General features: G+C 40.7%; 1 protein-coding gene across 1 annotated transcript; it reads left to right on the forward strand.

Annotated features, from left to right (window-relative positions):
- Positions 1 to 687: 687 nt before the first annotated feature.
- LOC143020331 (heme-binding protein 2-like) lies at positions 688 to 21523 on the forward strand. Its single transcript, XM_076176653.1, has 7 exons — positions 688 to 776; positions 1653 to 1716; positions 7659 to 7739; positions 9629 to 9749; positions 11789 to 11954; positions 19982 to 20092; positions 21206 to 21523. The coding sequence occupies exons 2-7, from the start codon at positions 1654 to 1656 to the stop codon at positions 21270 to 21272; spliced, it is 609 nt and encodes a 202-aa protein (XP_076032768.1). The 5' UTR covers positions 688 to 776; position 1653; the 3' UTR covers positions 21273 to 21523.

The following is a 21523-nucleotide window of genomic DNA, read 5'->3' on the forward strand; positions in this document are numbered from 1 at the left end:
GAGTTAAGTTGGTTTAGGTTGGATTAGGTTGAGTTAGGTTGAGTTAAGTTGGAGTAGGCTGAGTTAAGTTGGGTTAGGGTGGGTTGGTTAAGTGAGGTTAAGTGAGACTGGGTAAGGTGAGGCTGGGTTAAGTGGGGTTAGGTTACATGAGATTAGATTAGGTTACGTGAGGTTAAGTTACGTAAGCTTAATAGTTACGTAAGCTTAGGTCAAGTTACGTAAGGTTAGGTTAAGTTACATGAGGTTAGGTTAGGTTACGTGTTTGTGTTGTTTTGCTCATTCCATGTGTTATCTAAATGGAGTAATGATTGCGTCATTTTCCAAGCCCCTGTTCCTGATGTTGTCATTCTTGGAAAAAAAAAATCGTATACTTTGAGCTACCATAAGCAATTAGAATTTTATTTGGGACGCCATGTTCCAATGGGATTCATATAAACGGTGATGGAGTGTCGATATTGTAAATGAATAAATAGATGATGCATAATAAATAAATTAAATTAAAAAAGAACATCATGAGCCGACAATGACTTGTATATGTGTTACATATAACACCACGTCCCAGTTTCATAACATCGAACGAAACGATATGAAACACTCACTTGTTTTCATAACTTTCATATATCTTCGTCCTACCCCATGGCATGTGGAGAAACGCTGAACGAAAGTGAAGGTTCTGAGCACTTAACGAGCGTTTACTGACAATGAAGAACATCCTTATATAAAGGAGGTCCCTCGACACCTTTGGGCAGTCTACTGTCGCGCGCCTTCAATCACAGGTAAGTGTCATCTCCGCTCTTAGGCAAAGAAAACGGCCAAAAGCTTCTTTCAGTGGGGAAGCTTGAGTATATGGTTTTCTATGTAGGCCTATTAGCTTTTGTTTATAGGTTTGATTCACCATAGTCTCAAATCACGTGCTGGACTCGTGATAGACAGCTAATTCCCCCTAGAAAGAGAGCTCAGAGCTCATATATGACCGATCTATGGGTAATGATACAACCTTACAGTCTTACACGCACACACACCCAACTCCCCTCCTACGAGAGTTGGCGTAACGACTCGTAGCGCAGCGATACTGAAATTATTTCAGCCCTGGACGGGATTCGAACTCGGAGTCGCGGCAAAGTGGTAGAGTTCCCGGCTGCCACTATATCGGTCCCGGATTCGAATCCCGCCCAGGGCTGAAATTATTTCAGTGTCGCTGCGCTGCGAGTCGTTACTCCAACTCTTGTAGGCGGGAAATTGAGTGTGTGTGTGTGTGTGCGTGTAAGGCCACAGCATTACCCATAGATCGGTCATATATGAGCTCTGAGTTCTCTTCCGGGAGGGAAATAGCTGTCGATCACGAGTCCAACACGTGATCCAAGACCATGGTGAATCACACATACACACACGCATACATACATGTACGTGACCCATGGCTGTAGTAAATCACATATATGCACACACGCACGCACACACACAAGCACAAAAAAATTATTTCCAGGCCAAAAGCCTCAATGAACTTGAAATATTCATTCCATGTCAAACACCAAAAACACTCCATTCCTTATGGAGGGAATTGAGTGGTCAATGATATTGCATCTGGAGGAGAAGAGGGCAGGAGTATCTTTAGGTTACATATTTAAATCCAATGTACCAATTCTCTTTGTCAGTATGAAGATCGTATGGATCTCTCTTTCCCTTGTGGCCCTGGCTACCTGCGCCCAAGCCTTTAAGGTGAGTAACTAACCGTTGTTGGCCTAAGCGCAAACTGAGCACAAAGAGCAAAGGCAGACTTTCTGTTGAAATGCTGAGGTAGTAGTACATCTAGAAGCATTTCAAGTGAGAGAGAAGTTCAAAGTGTAGTTCCGTTCAGCAACAGAAAGTCTGCCTTTGTTCTGTGCTGCGTCGCCTGTGTCGCCTGCGTTTCACTTTGTAATCATACTGTGGTCACTGTAACGCCTGTTGTCTTGACGAGGAGAGGGGTTCATTCAGATGAATGAAATAGCTTGTCAGTGGCCAGAACAAAATGGAATTGGTCGAGATTGGGGCCTATGTGCGGCTAATGGAAAATTCGGCAACTTTAAGATATTATTGGCAACACTTTTATGTGTGTTTTGTCTTTGAGCATCTTCACAGCATCCCCCTCCATTCCAGAGCGATGGGGGAGGTTACAACTTTTTTTTTCTTCTTCTCTCTCTTTTTTAGGGTGGAGGGCGCTGGACCTTTTTATACCCTTGTGTGGTAGCCCCTTGATGACGAAAAAAATACGAAATATACTAATTCTAGTCTCAATAATACCAAACCATTTCATTCTTTTGTGTGGTGCTCCTTCGCCTAGTGATCTTGGCAACCCCTTTTCTTGTGTGTGGAGCTGGGAGTCGCTAAAATATTGTGGTAATATTTAGTGTTCTGCAATAATGTTTTGATTATATTTCAATATTTGGGGTCACATGAGATGTATTATACTGTGTGTGTGTGTATGTGTGCACACGCGTCTGCGTGTGTGTGTGTGTACGTGTGGATATATATATATATATATATATATATATATAATATATATATATATATATATATAAAGAAAGCTGTTCTGTGTATACGTGTGTGTGTGTATGTATTTACCTAGTTGTATTTTACGGGAAGGCCTTTATATCTCGCAGTGTCTAGTTTGCTCTTAAATTCGTGAATGATTTTTGCACACACTTTTTTCATCCAGTTTGTTCCAAGTGTCCACCACTCTGTGTGGAAAACTGTTCTTCTTCAGATCTCTTCTGTAACTATGTTTTTTGAGTTTCTTTCCATGTCCTCTTGTGTTTCTCTTGTCCCAATTTAACAAGTCCTCTCTATCGAGTATTTCTGTGCTCTTCATGATTCTATAGATGGTCAGTAGGTCGCCTCTCTCTCTTCTTTGCTCCGAAGTCGCTAACTCCAATTTAGCCACGCTCTCTTCATATGACAAGTTTGAAAGTGCTGGAGCCATTTTTGTGGTTGCTCTCTGAATTCTTTCAATTTGTGTGTGTGTGTGTGTGTGTGTGTGCTTGAGCGTGTATGTGTGTGCGTGTGTGCGCGCGTGCAAAAGCTCAAATCACGTCGAACGTGTCCCTTGACGAAAAGACGACAAACATTCGGAGCCCTCTTTGTCGTCTTCGAAATCTTTCACAATGCTTCTTTTCTTATCGGGTTTTATCTTTGCGTCCCGATTATCTCCATTGTCGTAACCTTGATATCTGCCCTGAGAATTGACCAATATATCACGTGTGTGTGTGTGTATGTGTTTCACCTTGGTCTTTGGATTACGTGTTGGACTCGTGATCGACAGCTATTTCCCTCCCGGAAGAGAGCTCAGAGCTCGTATGACCGATCTATGGGTAAATGCTATGACCTTTCACACGCACACACACACACCCAACTCCCCGCCCACGAGAGTCAGAGTAACGACCCGAAGCACAGCGATACCGAAATAATTTCGGCCCTGGGCAGGATTCGAACTGGGTACAGCGAGCACCACCGTACTTCCCAGTCAAGCGCTCTACCAACCGCGCCACCGAGTCGTGTGTGTGAATGTGTGTGTGTTTACCTAGTTGTATTTTACGGGAAGGGGAGCTATGCTCGTGGTGTCCCGTCTCCATATCTCGTTTTATCTAGACTGTTTTTAAATTCGTGTATCGTTTTTGCACACACCACATTCTCATCTAACCTGTTCCAAACGTCTATTATCCTGTGGGGAAAGCTGTTCTTTTTCAGGTCTCTTCTATAATTGTCTTTCTTGATTTTCTTTCCATGTCCTCTTGTATCTCTACTATCCCATTTTATTAGATCCTCTCTATCAATAATTTCCATGCCTTTCATGATTCTATAAATAGTTATCAAGTCTCCTCTCTCTCTTCTTTGCTCTAATGTCTGTAGCTCAAGTTTTGCCAGCCTCTCCTCATATGATAGTTCTGAGAGCGTTGGTGCCAATTTCGTAATTGTAATTTGTATTCTTTCAAGTTTTGTTATACATTTTTTTTTGTACTTGGTGACCACGTCGTCGCTGCATACTCCAATTTTGGTCTTATCAAAGTGACTAGTATTTTCTTCACCATTTCTTCGTCCAGGTATGTAAATGCCACTTTGATTGATCTTATTAAATTATAAGTTTCTCCAAAAATTTTGTTTATATGTTTATCAGGGGACATATTATTTATAACAACGACTCCTAGGTCCTTCTCTTTTTCCACTTTTTTTTCCTATCCCAATGTATATGATCCATTTTTTTTTTTTTTTGCGTCTTCCAAATTCCATTATACTACAATTCTTAATGTTGAATTCCATCTCCCACTTATTCCATTCCCATACTTTATTGAGATCGCTTTGCAGCGATTCACAATCTTCTTCGGTGTTCACTTTTTTCAAAAATTTTGCATCGTCTGTGAAGAAGCTCATATAACTTTCAATTCCTTCATCCATATCATTAATAGAGCAAACATGATTGGGGCCAGTATTGTTCCTTGTGGAACTCCACTAATCACCTCATCCCAATTGGAATGTTTGTCTCTTATCGCCACTCATTTTCCTTTCATGCAAGAGGTCTTCCATCCACTTAAGTAGTTTGCCCTGTATTCCTTCTACAGTTTCTAATTTCTTTAGCAATTTCTTATGTGGCACTTTATCAAAAGCTTTTTTCAGGTCTAGAAAGACACAATCAGCCCATCCATCTCTTTCCTGTATCATATCTATTAGTCTTGAATAGAAACAAATTAGGTTTGTGACACATGATCTTCCTTGTCTAAATCCAAACTGCATCGGATTTAGTACATTTTTTTTTTCAAATGCTTTACCCATCTAATTTTGATGATTCACAATTTTTTTGCTACTGTACTTGTAAGAGAGACCGGCTTATAGTTTGTAGGGTCTTCTTTGTTTCCCCCTTATATATTGGTACTATATTTGCTCTTTTCCAATCTTCTGGAACTTTTCCTTCTTTCAATGAACTGCTTATTAGACTATGGATTTAGTCTGTTAGTTCGTCCTTGCAATCTCTCAAAATCCAGTTTTCTGACATCGAGATTACTCAAGTGATTCATTATTTCATTCCTTGATACTTCTATCTCTTTCACAGGGGGTACTTTCCCCTCCCACTCGTCATCTCTCAGTTGTATGCTCTCCCTCGTAAAGACTGATTTAAAATGCTTGTTCATAATTTCTGCCATTTCTATTTCCTGTGTATTTCCTTCTTGTAGTTTCACTAATTCTTGTTTTTCAGTTTGTTGTTTACAAATCTATAAAATAGTTTTGGTTGATCTTTACATTTTTCTATGACATCTTTTCGTGTTTTCTCTTTTCTTCTCTGCGCACTTGTACATATTAATCTATATAATCGGTATATATTTTCCATTTTTCGTTTTTTTTTCCCTCCATTTTATCCTAGCTTTATCCCTTTTATCTTTTAGCTATCTACATCTTTTGTTGTATTAACATTTTACATATTCTTTTTTTTTTTGTCTTGGTTCCACTCCTTCCTTTTAAATTGTCAAAAATTTCCATTTCTCTTCCACTTTTGTTTCCTCTTTGTATATCCTTTTCCAGTCTGCTTAAAAGAAAAAAAATTGTTTTTCTCATGTATTTTTCTTCGTTTAGTTCCAGTTCTACTAATATGTGGTCACTTTTACTTAGTGTCTTATATTCAATCTTGTCCACTATTTCAGGTTCTGGTGTGATTATTAGGTCTAGTCTCGAAGGTTCTTCCTCATTTCTATACCTAGTATTCTCTTGTATCCATTGTGTCATTGTATGTTCTATAATCATAGCAAATAGTACATTTCCCCATAGGTCATCTCCATCCTTCACCGTCATTTCTTCCCGGCAGATTTTTTACAATTAAAGTCACCCATTATAATTATTCTTTCTCCATCTTCCATTATCTTGTTTAGTGTTATTCTTGTGTCTTCTAACATATTCTTGTGTTCTTTCTCTTCCCACGAAGCCGTTTTAGGAGGTACATAATTTACCACAAACTTCCTGCTCTTCTTGTCCCTGTCCTCTATTTCCATCATGATCATTCCCACTCTATTCTTTCCATATGTAACATTCCTCACATTTATATCCTTCTTAGTCAGGAACATAACTCCACCACCTTGTTTTACTTCTCTGTTTCTAATCCAATAATTATATGCACCATGTCCTACACTGTTGGGTGGTAATGGACCTTTCAATTTTATTTTGTCTCCACAATTCCCATTATGTCAGGTTCCTTTTCCATCAGGTAATCATTCAATTCATTCAAGCCTGTTATTAATCCATCTATATTTGTGAAGGACACTTTTAATTTTCTGTTACCTCCATCCTGTTTCCCTTCTGTTTTTCTCTATGAACAATTTCCTCACTTTCATACTCTCCAATAGAATTTCTCTTTGTCTGACTCTGTTCTGTTCTCGTTATTTTCCCCTAGCTTCGATTCTTTTTGTTTTCTCTTCCTCTCTTTCCTCTTTATTCATCTCTCTTTTTATCCATACCTGTTTGTACTGATCACTTTCTGCTAGTTTTCCTGTTTTTGACAAGACATTCTCTGCTGTCTTTTGTGACCTGAATTTAACCTTAATTGGTCTGGTCTTGTCTATACTGTATTTCGCAAGTCTATGTATTTCTTCAATTTCTTTCCCTATTCCCTGCTCACCTTCTTGAAATATTTTTAGTACTCTGTTCACTCTTTCTCCTCTCTTACTCTTGTAGTCTTATTTTGATTATATTTCTCTTCCACTCCTAACATAATTATGCACTTCTTTTTATCTGCTAAGTCTCTTACTATATTCTCTCCTTCTCTCTCATCACTTTAATAACTGTCCTATGTTCCTTCATCTGTTGTTTCACGATATCTCTAAATTCAATTTTGCTATTTTCCTGAACCTTTTTCCAACCACTTACCTCTTTTTCTATGGACTCTTTATTCTCTTATTCCTCATTCTCATCCTTTACTTCTTTTAACTGTCTTTTTAATTCTATTTCTTTATTTAGGTTTTGATTCTCCTTCTTTAGTTCTTCCAATTTATCAACTCTGTGTGTAACCAGTGCAAGTTGACTGAACCTAACCTCCCATTTTTCGTTCATTTTTGTTAGTTTTTCCTCGACTTGCTTATCAGGGGATGTTGTCATCTCCCTCATTAAATTCATAGAAATAATTAACTCCACCTTCCATTACGCTGCTCTTATCTATATTTCTCATTTTTACATTTTTACTAATTTCTTCGACTTCACCTCTGTCGTCTGTCCATCTTTTGTTGACATTTCTTCTAACGTCCGGGGCTCATTCGTCCCCTTCCTCATTTTCTTTCATTTTCCTCAATAACCCCTCCCCTTCTCCTTTTTCTTCACCTTCCCACTACACCACGAGCTTTCCCCTTCCCTACTAATACAACACAGGTACTCTCTCGTCGTTGATATCCACGATAATTCCCCCCCCCGTAGTTCCAATATTCGCTGTCACTTCGACTATCGTGTGTGTGCGCGCGCGTTTAAAAGTCACCACTCTCTTGGATCACGTTGACCTCGTGATCGACAGCTCATTATCCTCCCGGATGAGACCTCTTATATGACCCGATCTATGAGTAATGCCGCGACTTTACACATAAGCTTAATTCATTGCCCACCATAGTTTGGGTGCCAGCCGTGATTAACCAAATGCCTAATTTCTATTACCACAGCTTGGTCAGTTCGTCTCCGCCTTCACAAGTATTTTCCAGCGATATGAAGAACCACCCTACACAGTTACCGAATTCAATAGTGTAAGTACAGCATCAAAAATGCAATTAAGTCTTGAAGGTTCTCTTTATTGGGAATTTCTAAAATTAGGAAATACCCTATTTCTGAAATCTGCAAGATTCTAGATACCAGAAAATATTTCTAATATATATTTCTAGTATTTGAGATGTCTGAATTCCTGAGATACTTTCTATCTCTTTCTCCCTCTCTTTCTGTATCTCTCTATCTCTCTCTCTATATATATACAGTATCCGCAAAAAATATAGAGCGCTCGCCATTGAAGCCAAGGCTAAAAAGCTCTCTGAACTTTTTGCGTTTCCCGCCGCTGTCAGGCATCTTGTCATTATAATTTTACATCTAGCAACTCAGCCAGCTTGCGTTTTCCCGCTCAGTGCTCTTCTTGAGTTATTTTTTGCTCCAGCCTCCTACCCCCTATTTTTGTTCTTTCACTTTGTGGCGCTCCAGTTTTAGGAGACATTCATCCTGATGGCTCCTACTAACCTTAGTGGTGAGGAAAAGGCTCATATTTTGGCCTGGAAGACTGAAAATGTGTCGACGAAAGAGATTTCGAGACGTACAGGGCGAGGTGAGAGCACCATTCGACGTCTGGTCGCTACAGCTCGTGGCCTCCCACCCAACGTCGTACCACCTCGAAAACCTGTCCCTGGAAGGCCTAGAAAGACCTCCAAGTCTACTGACAACCTCCTATGACGTGAATCACTCTCGTAGGAGGTTGTCAGTAGACTTGGAGGTCTTTCTAGGCCTTCCAGGGACAGGTTTTTGAGGTGGTACGACGTTGGGTGGGAGGCCACGAGCTGTAGCGACCAGACGTCGAATGGTGCTCTCACCTCGCCTTGTATGTCTCGAAATCTCTTTCGTCAACACATTTTCAGTCTTCCAGGCCAAAATATGAGCCTTTTCCTCACCACTAAGGTTAGTAGGAGCCATCAGGATGAATGTCTCCTAAAACTGTAGTGCCACAAAGTGAGACAACAAAAATAGGGTGTAGGGAGCTGGAGCAAAAAATAACACAATCCCTCTCCACAAGAGCTTGAAGAGCACTGAGGCAGGAAAACGCAAGCTGGCTGAGTTGCTAGATGTAAAATAATAATGATAAGATGCCTGACAGCGGTGGGAAAAGCAAAAAGTTCAGAGCACTTTTTAGCCTTGATTTCAATGGGGAGCGCTCGATACTTTTTGTGGATTCTGTATATATATATGTATATATATATATATGATTTTACTTATCTATTATGTATAACCTTGCATGTAGCCATATGCCTTGTGAGTGAAAATATACATTTTATAAGCAAAAATATAGCATACAGACCTAAATGTTGTCATGTACATATGAAGCTGTTCAGTTTTGCCACTGCTGAACCTTTCATACCAAAGGCTTCCCCCTTGTAAGGGAGGTCCCCAAGTCAAAGGCACACACACACACACACACACTCCTGCCCATTCCACTCCCATCCACCACCCATTTGTTTCCCTCTTATCTTAATTCCTTGTGGATGAAGACATCCATGTCTCCTGCCCACTCTAGATAATTATCTATTAGAAGTAGACAGTGTTGTGCTGTGTCTTGCTGCCTTGCTTCTGACACAGGGCAATGGGCGAGATGCAGGGATGACCTGTCATATAGGAGGAGCCAAGAAAAGAGGGGGGGAGGGGTGGTGAGTGGGAATGAATGGGTGGGGATGAAATTGGTGGGAGTAGAATCATGCCTTTTGACTTTGGCTGCCTCCCTTGTAAGAGAGAAAAGGCCCTTGGAATATGTATGTAGAAGTAGTCAGTATTACTAAAAAGCTGGCACTGCCCAGGTCTCAAAGCCAGGGCCTCCTACTTAAGTGTCAGGAGGGCATACAGTCGCCTCTGGGGACCACCCACATACATTCTGATTTTGTTTCAGGAGTTTCAAGTACGCCAATATCCAAAACTGAAGTGGGTTTGCACTGAAGTTGGTGATAAAGAAGATGACTCGTCCAGCTTTTTCAGACTCTTCGATTACATCAATGGAAACAACAAAGAAGGTATACCACTTCATCACTATTACTTATTTTCATGTTCTGGTCTTTCATATTCTAACACCTTTATGTTCATTAATAACACAACTAAGTACATGAAGAATATGATTAGTACAAGTACTAATCCTTTTGGAAATCAATCTGTTACCCACATCTAATCTCTATAGTATCATTTCTCATTTCCTCACTTCTTTTGTCTCCTAGTGTTTTTGTTCAAATAGTTTCTTTAGCTCTAGACATTGGTTCCCAATCATTTTTTTTTTAGCCATGACCCACCTAAGCACAAACAACAGCAGAAAATATCTTAGCAAAAACAGGGAAGCTAGCAGCAAGTGAACAATATAAAAAGGTATGGATAAAGAGAGAAATGAATAAAGAAGAAAGAGTGTAAGAAAAAATGAAAAGGAAAGAAGCTAAAGAAAAAGACGAGACCAGAACGGAGTCAGAAAAAGAAGAATTCTACTGGAGAGTAGTGAATATGAAATTGAGGAAATTGACCATATCATGCATCACTAATTTAATATGTTTCTATTCAAGGCTAATAGATATAATACAAGAAAGAGATGGATGGGCTGATTGTGCATTTCTAGACCTAAAAAAAGCTTTTGACAAAGTACCACATAAGAAGTTGCTTAAGAAATTAGAAACTGAAGGAGGAATACAAGGCAAACTGCTTAAATGGATGGAAGACTTTTTGTAAGAAAGAAAAATGAGAGTAGTGATAAGAGACAAACACTCAAAATGGGATGACGTAATAAGTGGTGTTCCACAAGGAACAGTTCTGGCCCCAATAATGTTTGCTATATATATTAATGATATGGATGAAGAAATTGAAAGTTATATGAGCTTCTTTGCAGATGATGCAAAACTATTGAAAAAAGTGAACACGGAAGAAGATTGTGAGTCACTACAGAGTGATCTAAATAAAGTATGGGAATGGAGTAGGAAGTGGGAGATGGAGTTCAACACTAAAAAGTGTAGTATAATGGAATTTGGAAAAAGCAAAAACAGAATAACAGGATCATATAAATTGGGAGAAGAAGGAATAAAAAAAGTAGAAAATGAGAAGGACCTGGGAGTCATTGTTATGAATAATATGTCACCTGAGAAACATATAAGATTTTTGGAGAAACTTATAATTTAATAAGAACAATCAAAGTGGCATTTACATACCTGGATGAAGAAATGGTGAAGAAAATTCTAATCACTCTGATAAGACCAAGATTGGAATATGCAGCAACGATGTGGTCACCAAGTACAAAAAATGTATAAAAAAAACTTGAAAGAATACAAAGAGCAATTACAAAATTGGCACCAATACTCTCAAAACTATCATATGAAGAGAGACTAGCAAAACTTGAACTACAGACACTAGAGCAAAGAAGAGAGAGAGGAGATTTGATAGCTATTTACAGAATCATGAAAGGCATAGAAATTATTGATAGAGAGAATCTGATAAAATGGGATGATAGAAATACAAGAGGGCACGGAAAGAAAATCAAGAGAGTTATAGAAGAGATCTGAAAAAGAACAGCTTTCCTCACAGAGTAATAGACAGTTGGAACAAGTTAGATGAGAAAGTGGTGTGTGCAAAAACAATACATGAATTTAAAAATAGTTTAGATAAAATGAGATATGAAGACGGGACACCACGAGCATAGCTCCCCTTCCCGTAAAATACAACTAGGTAAATACACAAGAAAAAATTCACTGTTTATAACTCATTCTCAAATGGCCCACCTTAAAAATCAAATTGCCCCCTATAGGGTGTGCACCCCACTTTGGGAACCGCCAGTCAAGAGGGACCAATAATGGGTACCTGCTAGATGGATGATGATAGATGTCAACTAATTCGAATTTCAAAGTAATTTTACCTTCTAATTTAGCTCTTTTGCATACTTCTTCAGCACTTGTCCAATTACTTTGTCCATCCTGCAGCTTTCATCTTGTCCGGGACTAATCTCTTTATCTTTTCCTTTTCATGTCATACAACTTCTGTGCATGTGCCCTTTTCAAGCTACAACCCCATTTTTTTCCTGTTGCAGGTGTTAAAATTGAAATGACAGTGCCTGTGACAACAGAGTACAATCTCAAGACCTCTGCCAAGACCATGTGTTTCTACATTGGCCAGAGGCACCAGTCAGACCCACCTAAGCCTGAAAACAAGAAGGTCTTTATCGAGAAACGGCCTAAGCTTAACATTATCACAAGGTGGGTCATAAATGAGTTGGCCTGTTCCTCACATGGCTTAAGTATCACAGTTAGTTTAGAGGTTATCTTTGCACATACTGACAAAGCACTAATTAGAAGTGATTTTCTTTAGCTGAAAGTTTCACAACTTATATAAATCTTACATTTTAATTTCAGCATATTGTATAGACAAAAGCTGATGTATTATAAGCAACAAGCACAATAAAACAAAACTTATTTTCACTGTGGATCTCTGCAAATTTATGAGACATTACAAAGTTACTAGGCATTATACATTACATTTACCTCTCCTACTGTTAGCATAGATTCAGTGGAGTTAGATAATGTATACTTCCCTCAAAATTAACCACTTCGGTATGATGACGCCTACGTAGGTGTCATGAGGCACAAGTGAGTACACGAGGATGCTGGCATCGGCATCTTGATTATATATATTTTTTTGTAGTTGCATATGAGTTACCCCCTGATTCTGTGAACAGGTTTGATCACATTTTCTGTGTTTATTATTACTCCCCGTCTGGGGGTATTGGCTGCATGTTGTTGTGGCAAAGTAGCATGATACTTTAGGGTCTATATGGGGCGCCCCTACGGACCAGAGCCACACATAATTTTGTCTGGGATAGAGGAAAACTCTGTTCATAGAGAAATTATGACACTTTTTTACTACGACTGTCCCTCCATTATGCTGTCCCCCAACCCCTTGTTACTGTCCTGTACAATTTCTCTGAATATTCATTTCCTTTTTTGCCTACATACCCTGTGGTGGGGGAAAAGAATACTGTCACCAAGTGTTTCCACTTGGATCCTAAGAGGCGAGAAAAAAGGGACAGGGATTGGGACCAGGCATCCTTCTCCCTGTAGCCCCACAGAGGACATTCCTAAAAAAAGTAAAGGCATAAGAGGGTCTAGGAGTTTTCTGACCAGCATCCTAAGGTTTGGGTCTTTTAATGTGCGTGGATGTGGTACAGATGAGAGTAAAAGGGAAGAGATAGGTAGTATGTTTGTGAGAAGAAAGATGGATGTGTTGGCTTTGAGTGAAACTAAGTTGAAAGAGAAGGGCGAGTGTAAGTTTGGGAGTGTACGTAGAAGGTTATCAGGAGTGAAGAGAGGGCGAGGGAGGGAAGGGGTGGCTATACTAGTAAGTGAAGAGATAGGTAAATGTGTAGTGGAGTGGAAGGAGGTTTCATCAAGGATAATGTGGATGAAGGTGAAACTGGGAAAGGAGATGTGGGTTTTTGTAAGTGCATATGGGCCTGGCAGTGAGAAGAGTGTAGAAGAAAGGGAGGCTTTTTGGATAGATTTAAATGAGTGCATAGAGGGATTAGGGAGAAATGTCAATGTAATAGTACTGGGAGACCTTAATGCTAGGGTAGGAAATGATCCAATTGATGGAGTGGTTGGGAAATGTGGAGTTCCAGGAAAGAATTGTAGTGGAGAGTTGATGGTGGAGATGTGTCTAAAACAAAAGTTGATGATAGCAAATAAAGTGTTTCGGAAGAAAGTCAAGCATAAGTACACATGGGAAGGGTGGTAGATAGAGTGTTAATGAACCATGTAGTGGTAGATAGGAGTATGATAGGAAGAGTTAAGGATGTAAATGTGCTAATGGGAGAGAGTGGGGGAATATCAGATCATTTTTTGGTGGAAGGTAAATTGAGAGTGGAGAATAGATGGAGAAAGGAAAAGGACAAAAGGTAGGGAGGTTCTTAGAGTGAACTCTAATGAGAAGGAAAAGGAGTACAAGAAGAGAGGAGTGGGAGGGAGTGAAGGATAGAATAGAACTAGGAGTGGAGGAGGAATGGGGATGGTTCAAGGAGGGAGTCACAAAGTGTGCAAAGATGGTGTGTGGAACAAGGAGAGGAGAAAATAGAAGGAAAGGTGGTGAATGGTGGGATGAGGAAACAAAGAAAGTTGTAGAAAAGAAGAAGTGAGCTTTCACAGATTGGTTACAATATAGGACGGAGTCATATGAGAGGTACAAAGAAAAGAAAAGAAGTAAAGCAAGATGTAAAGGAGGCAAAGAGGAAAGCAGATGTGAAATGGGGTAAAAGTATGACAGAAAATTTTGAAAGTAATAAAAAGATGTTTTGGAAAGAAATTAAGAGAGGAAGAGGAGGCGAATCAAGTAGAGAAGAAAAGGTAAAAGGTGCAGATGGAGAGATGATAATGGAAGAGAAGGCAGTAAGGGGAAGATGGGCAGAATATTTTAGGGAGTTGCTTAATGTGAAGGAGGATAGGGAGGGAAAGATAGCTGCAGTGGGAAATGCTAAGAAAATGACCGTGATGAGTGAGGAAAATGGAGGAGAAATAGGGAAGGATGAAGTGAGGGCAGTTGTTAAGATGATGAAAGCAGGTAAGGCACCTGGTTCTGGATGGATGCCATGCAGAATGTCTAAAAAAAGGAGGTACAGTGATGGTGGACTGGTTGGTGAGGTTATTCAATGTTTGTTGGAGAGAGGGTAGAGTGCCGGAGGACTGGAGGAGTGCCTGTATAGTTCCTCTTTACAAGGGAAAGGGGGACAAGTGTGAATGTAGTAGTTTCAGAGGGATTAGCTTGTTAAGTGTAGTTGGGAAGGCTTATGGGAGGATCTTGATTGAGAGGATTAGGAGAGGAACAGAAGGAGTAATTGGTGAGGAACAGTGTGGATGGGTAGAGGTTGTGTAGATCAGATTTTTGTGGTAAGACAGATATGTGAGAAAGCTATAGGAAAGGGGAAGGATGTTTTTTGGGCTTTTATGGATCTGGAAAAGGCTTGTGACAGGGTAGACAGAAAGGCACTGTGGGAAGTTATGCAGATATACGGGATAGGAGGATAGCTTCTAGGAGCTGTCAAGAGTTTTTATGAGAGTAGTAGAGCTTGTGTTAGGATTAGAAATGGTGAGAGTGAGTGGTTTGAGATAATGGTGGGACTTTGTCAGGGATGCATTATGTTGCCCTGGCTCTTCAATTTATACATGGATGGGGTGGTGCAAGAGGTAAATGCAAGGGTAATGGGTCAGGGATTGGAGATAGTTAAAGAAAATGGAGAAAAGTGGGAGGTGAGCCAGCTGTTGTTTGCAGTAGACACAGCGCTTGTGGTAGGATCGGAGGAGGGATTGAGGAAGTTAGTGACAGAGTTTGGGAGAGCGTGTGAAATAAGAAAGCTGAAGATAAATGTGGGTAAATGTAAGGTGATGAGATCTTCAAGGGGGTGAAAGTGGCAGCAGACTGGAGGTGAGCATTAAGGGAGAGTGACTGGAGGAAGTGGATAGTTTTAGATACTTGGGTGCAAATGTGGCAGGAAGAGGTGGAGTTAAGGTGGAGGTAGAATGTAGATTGTGAGAAGCGAGTAAATGCCTTGGTGGATTAAAAAGTGTAATGAGAAATAGACATCTGGGGATGGATACTGAGAGGATATTGTATGAAGAAGTGATTGTGCTGAAGGCACTGTATGGGATAGAAGCATGGAACATAAGAGAGGAAGAGGAAAGGAGTTTGGATGTGTTTGAGATGTGGTGACTGAGAAGTATGATAGGGGTTACTAGGCTAGATAGAGTGAGAAATGAGGAGGTGAGGAGGAGAACGGGTGGAAAGGGAGTTGGGAGATAGCGTTGATGAAAGAGTATTAGGATGGTTTGGACATATGGAAAGAATGAGAGAAGAAAGACTAGTAAAAGAGGTATGGAAGGGAGTGAACATGAGGGGACGTCCTAGGATGAGGTGGATGGATGGGGCGAAGGGGGCTTTGGGGAAGAGGGGAATGTCTGTTGAGGAGGGACGGGAGAGGACAGAAGACAGGGGTGAATGGAGAATGGTTGTATATGGATGATGTTGTGATGCAAGATGTGAAATGTGCGGGGGGATGGGGGGTGAGGTAGTATGTGTGAGCAAAATTTGACGCAGCCCGAAGGGATTTCTCCCCGTCCTCTCCTTTTATGCATGGGGGGATGGAGAGGGGGGTCGTCGATTTAATGAAGCGGCCTTGCTGTGGATGTGCTGTGTCTTGCAACACTGCTTCTGACCCAGGGCAGTGGACAAGGTACAGGGATGACCCGTCATCCAGGAGGTGCTAAGATAAGAGTAGAGGGGTGTGGATTCAGGGATGGAATGGGTGGGAATGATTTTATGCCTTTTCCTTTTTGACTACCTCCCTTGTAAGGGGGAAAAAGCCTTGGTATATATCTGTATGTATTATTACTCAGAGTAAAAGAGACCAAGTAATACAGCAGCGACTTTATATTTTATAATGTGAGTAGTGCGATGAATCGTATATATATCAGCTGATGCTGCACTCGAGAATTTGACTCATACTGAAGTGGTTAACTTCAACTTATTTTTTGACTCTGCAGGGCTGATTCACCCTTGTGTGGGTTGCACATTTCACATATCGAGTGACTTGCCTCACTGTGCTCCTGGAGCAATAATGAAATCCATTTTTTTTTTTTTTTTTTTTTTTACTATCAATATCTATACATACATATACATATATACCAAGGCTTTTTTCCCCCTTACTAGGGAGGTAGCCAAAAAGGAAAAGGCACAAAAACATTCCCACCCATTTCATCCCCGAAAACACTCCACACCCCTCCACCCTCCCTCCCATCTTAGCACCTCCTAGATGACGGATCATCCCTGCACCTTGCCCACTGCACTGGGTCAGAAGCAGTGTCGCAAGACACAGCACATCCACAGCAAGGCTGCTTCATTAAATCGGTGACCCGCCTCTCCGACCCCCCCTTCCATAAAAGGAGAGGAGGGGGAGAAATTCCTTCGGTCTGCGTCAAGTTTTGCTCACACATACTACCTCATCCCCCCCGCCCATTCCACCTCATGCAATCACAACATCATCCATATACAACCATTCTCCATTTACCCCTGTCTTCTGTCCTCTCCCGTCCTTCCTCAACAGACATTCCCCTCTTCCCCAAAGCCCCCTTCACTCCATCCATCCACCTCATCCTAGGACGTCCCCTCATGTTCACTCCCTCCACATCGGCCTTCCATACCTCTTTTACTAGTCTTTCTTCACTCATTCTCTCCATGTGTCCAAACCATCCTAATATTCTTTCATCAACCCTATCTCCCAGCTCCTTTTCCACCCCTGTTCTCCTCACCTCCTCATTTCTCACTCTATCTAGCCTAGTAACCCCCATCATACTTCTCAGACACCTCATCTCACATTCAAACTCCTCTCTTCCTCTCTTATGTTCCATGTTTCTGCCCCATACAGTGCTGTTGGCACAATCACTCCTTCATACAGTCTCCCCTTCGCATCCATTCCCAAATGTCTATTCCTCATTACACTCTTTAATCCACCAAGGCATTTACTTACTTCTCTCAATCTACATTCTACCTCCACCTTCACTCCACCTTTTCCTGTCACATTTGCACCCAAATATCTAAAACTATCCACTTCCTCCAGTCGCTCTCCCTTAATGTTCATTTCCAGTCTACTGCCACTTTCACCCCTTCCCCTTTCCTATAGCTTTCTCACATATGTCTTACCACAAAGATCTGATCTACACAACCTTTACCCTTCCTAAATCCACACTGTTCCTCACCAATTACTCCCTCTGTTCCTCTCCTAATCCTCTCAATCAAGATCCTCCCATAAGCCTTCCCAACTACACTTAACAAGCTAATCCCTCTGAAACTACTACATGCACACTTGTCCCCTTTTCCCCTGTAAAGAGGAACTATACAGGCACTCCTCCAGTCCTCCGGCACTCTACCCTCTCTCCAGCAAACATTAAACAACCTCACCAACCAGTCCACGATCACTGTGCCTCCCTTTTTCAGACATTCTGCATGGCATCCATCCAGACCAGGTGCCTTACCTGCTCCTATCATCCCAACAACTGCCCTCACCTCATCCTTCCTTATTTCTCCTCCATTCTCCTCACTCATCACTTGTTTTTTTAGAGCTTCCCACTGCAGCTACCTTTCCTTCCCTATCCTCCTTCACATTAATCAACCCCCTAAAATACTCTGCCCATCTTCCACTTAGTGTCTTCTCTTCCATTATCATCTCTCCATCTGCCCCTTTTACCTTTTCTTCTCTACTTCGTTTGCCTTCTCTTCCTCTCTTAATTTCTTTCCAAAACATCCTTTTATTACTTTCAAAATTTTCTGTCATACTCTTACCCCATTTCACATCTGCTCTCCTTTTTGCAACCTTTACCTTTTGCTTTACTTCTCTTTTCTTCGTACCTCTCATATGACTCCCTCGTCCTATTTTGTAACCAATCTGTGAAAGGTTACTTCTTCTCTTCTACAACCTTCTTTGTTTCCTCATCCCACCATTCACTACCCTTTCTTCTATTTCCCCCTGTCCTTCTTGTTCCACACACCATCCTTGCACACTTTATGACTCCCTCCTTGAACCATCCCCATTCCTCCTCCACACCCAGCTCTACTCTATCCTTTACTCCCTCCCACTCCTTCAGCTTCTTTTCGTACTCCTCCTCCTTTTCCTTTTCATTAAAAGAGTTCACTCTAAGAACCTCCCCACCTTTTGTCCCTTTCCTCTTTCTCCATCTATCCTCCACTCTCAACTTACCTTCCACCAAAAAATTATCTGATATTCCCCCATCCTCTCCCCTTAGCACATGTACATCCTTAACTCTTCCTATCATAATCCTATTTACCACTACATAATCCATTAGCGCTCTATCTACCACCCTTCCCTCCACCACCCTCTCCCATGTGTACTTATGCTTGACTTTCTTCCGAAACACTGTATTTGCTATCATTAACTCTCTAGACACATTTCCACCATCAACTCTCCACTATGATTCTTTCCTGGAACTCCACATTTCCCAACCACTCCATCGATTGGACCATTTCCTACCCTAGCATTAAGGTCTCCCAGTACTATTACATTGACATTTCTTCCTAAATCTTCTATGCACTCATTTAAATCTATCCAAAAGGCCTCCCTTTCTTCTACACTCTTCTCACTGCCAGGCCCATATGCACTTACAAAGACCCACATCTCCTTTCCCAGTTTCACCTTCATCCACATTATCCTTGAGGAAACCTCCTTCCACTCCACTACACGTTTACCTATCTCTTCACTTACTAGAATAGCCACCCCTTCCCTCCCTCGCCCTCTCTTCACTCCTGATAACCTCCCACTTACATTCACCCTTCCCTTTCAACTTAGTTTCACTCAAAGCCAACACATCCATCTTTCTTCTCACAAACATACTACCTATCTCTTCCCTTTTACTCTCATCTGTACCACATCCATGCACATTAAAAGACCCAAACCTTAGGGTGCTGGTCCAAGAACTTCCAGACCCTCTTATGCCTTTTCCTTTTTTTTTTTTTTTTTTTTTTTTTAAGAAAAGTCCCCTATGGGGCTACAAGGAGAAGGATGCCTAGTCCCAATCCCCGTCCCTTTCTTCTTGCCTCTTACGATCCAAGTGGGAAAACTTGGTGGCAGTATTCTTTTCCCCCACCACAGGGAATTTCCCCATCACAGAAAAAGAAAACTCATAGAAATGCTACAGGACAGCAACAAGGGGTTGGGGGACAGCATAATGGAGGGACAGTCGTAGTATAAAAGTGTCATCATTTCTCTATGAACAGAGTTTTCCTCTATCATAGACAAAATGATGTGTGGCTCTGGTCCGTAGGGGCACCCCATATAGACCCTAAAGTATCAACTGCATGCTACTTTGCCACAATAACAAGCAGCCAATACCCCAGATGGGGATCAATATTTATACTTCATTTTTTATTCAGATGAACAGAACTGTCAGGATTTAGAAAATGAAAGTCTGTAACCATAGTGAAAGGTCTTTCTCTGCAACAAAAATCTTGGAGAGTCCTCAGAAGCACGCTAATTCAGAGAGAACTTGATTATAGACAAATAATCAAAACTGTCTTTTACAGTAAAAATGGTCTTTAGCTTTTTAAAAAACTTTACAACCAGTTTGGGTCAGGTTATTCATCTAATCCTTTTGGGATATGTTAACACAACACTTTCACATACTTATGCCTTCACTTGAAATACTAATGATCATAAATTATCCCATTACAGGGCAGTTGGAGGTTACTTTAGGTCTGATAGCGACTGGCTAGATGAAGCAAAGAAATTAAGAAAGCTTGCAAAACAGAATGACCAGGACTTTGACAAGTCTCCTATGTACTGGTGAGTCATGATACAGACCTTGTATATAGTGGTTGGTTTGGCAGTCCAAATTTTAAGAATCTTAAGAACACTATGCTATTTTTAATTGTGATGGTGTTTACATCCCATTATACTATATTGACCAGGGTGTACCAAGAGCTGTATATATTAAGATTCTTATAGCAAAATAGTGTCCCTATGATTTAAGTTTCCTTTTTGCAAGGTAAATCAGTACTGTGATTAGAATAGTTTCTTGAAATTATATATATATATATGGAAATAAACTCTCCTACTGGAAGACTGTACCATCACGCCACCATGACCCTACAAAACGGCCTTTTGCCTGCATCAATTTATTTCTCATACTCCCTCACCCACCATACCCCACCCACTCCCCCTCATGCATCACAGCATCATCCATACACAACCATTCTCCATTCGCCCCTATCTTCATTCCTCTAATTAAGGGACCAAATTAATGGGCACCAACACATGATGGTTATACAAGATGACTTAAGAATCATCTTGTTGCCCATCTTCAAAACCTATCAACCTCTACCTGGGGATGCAGCCCTGCGAGGACAACTTGACTGTATCTCATACCAGTGTCTGTTCCCTTCTTCCTACTTCTCCTCCTACTACTACGAGACAGTGACATAGAAACAGTCTCACACTACAATATAGACATCACTCCTAATGTCTCATTTCCAAAGAGATCTATAGGAGGGCCCATAGACTGTTGCCACCTACTGTGTTGAAGTGGTATTCCAGTCATTAAACCTTAAGAAGACAATTATTATTGCAACTAATTTCTGATTAAGAAACTGGAGAAAAGTGGGAGGTGAGTCAGTTGTTGTTTGCTGACTAAGGGAGTTAGTGACAGAGTGTAGGAAGGTATGCAATAGGAGAAAGTTGAAGGTAAATGTAGGTAAAAGGTGATGAGATCTACAAGGGGGAGGATGGCAGTGAGTTGGAAGTCTCATCCATGAGTAGCCAAGATGAAACGGAGGAAAGTGTGGAGGAGGGGAGGAGAATGGGTATATGTCTTTTGATTTGGTTACCTCCCTGGTAAGGTGAATAGTCCTTGGTATATAGATAGAATTTCTAATCTCATTCTACTTTCATTTCTAACAGGGCTGGCTATGATGCTCCATTCAAGCTCTGGTTCAGACGCAATGAAGTATGGCTCTTGAAAAAATAGGTCATCAGTTATAACAGAAAAATGAACCACTAAGATATCTTTCAATCTACAGTCATACTACCATGACATCTTCCTATGATTAAGTAAAAATATGATCTAACTCTAGATTAATATTCAATCTCTGGCAACGAGGACATTCTCCTGTCAGTAGTTTGTGCAATAATCTAGTGAGCATCTGGCTCTACCTGGATGTAATGCATCTGTATTTTATAAGTTTGAATTTTGTATATAATACATCAGTCTAGTGTTAA

The sequence above is a fragment of the Oratosquilla oratoria genome, chromosome 39, assembly GCF_046742065.1.
Source record: "Oratosquilla oratoria isolate Oo_2021 chromosome 39, ASM4674206v1, whole genome shotgun sequence".
Taxonomy (NCBI): Eukaryota; Metazoa; Arthropoda; class Malacostraca; order Stomatopoda; family Squillidae; genus Oratosquilla; species Oratosquilla oratoria.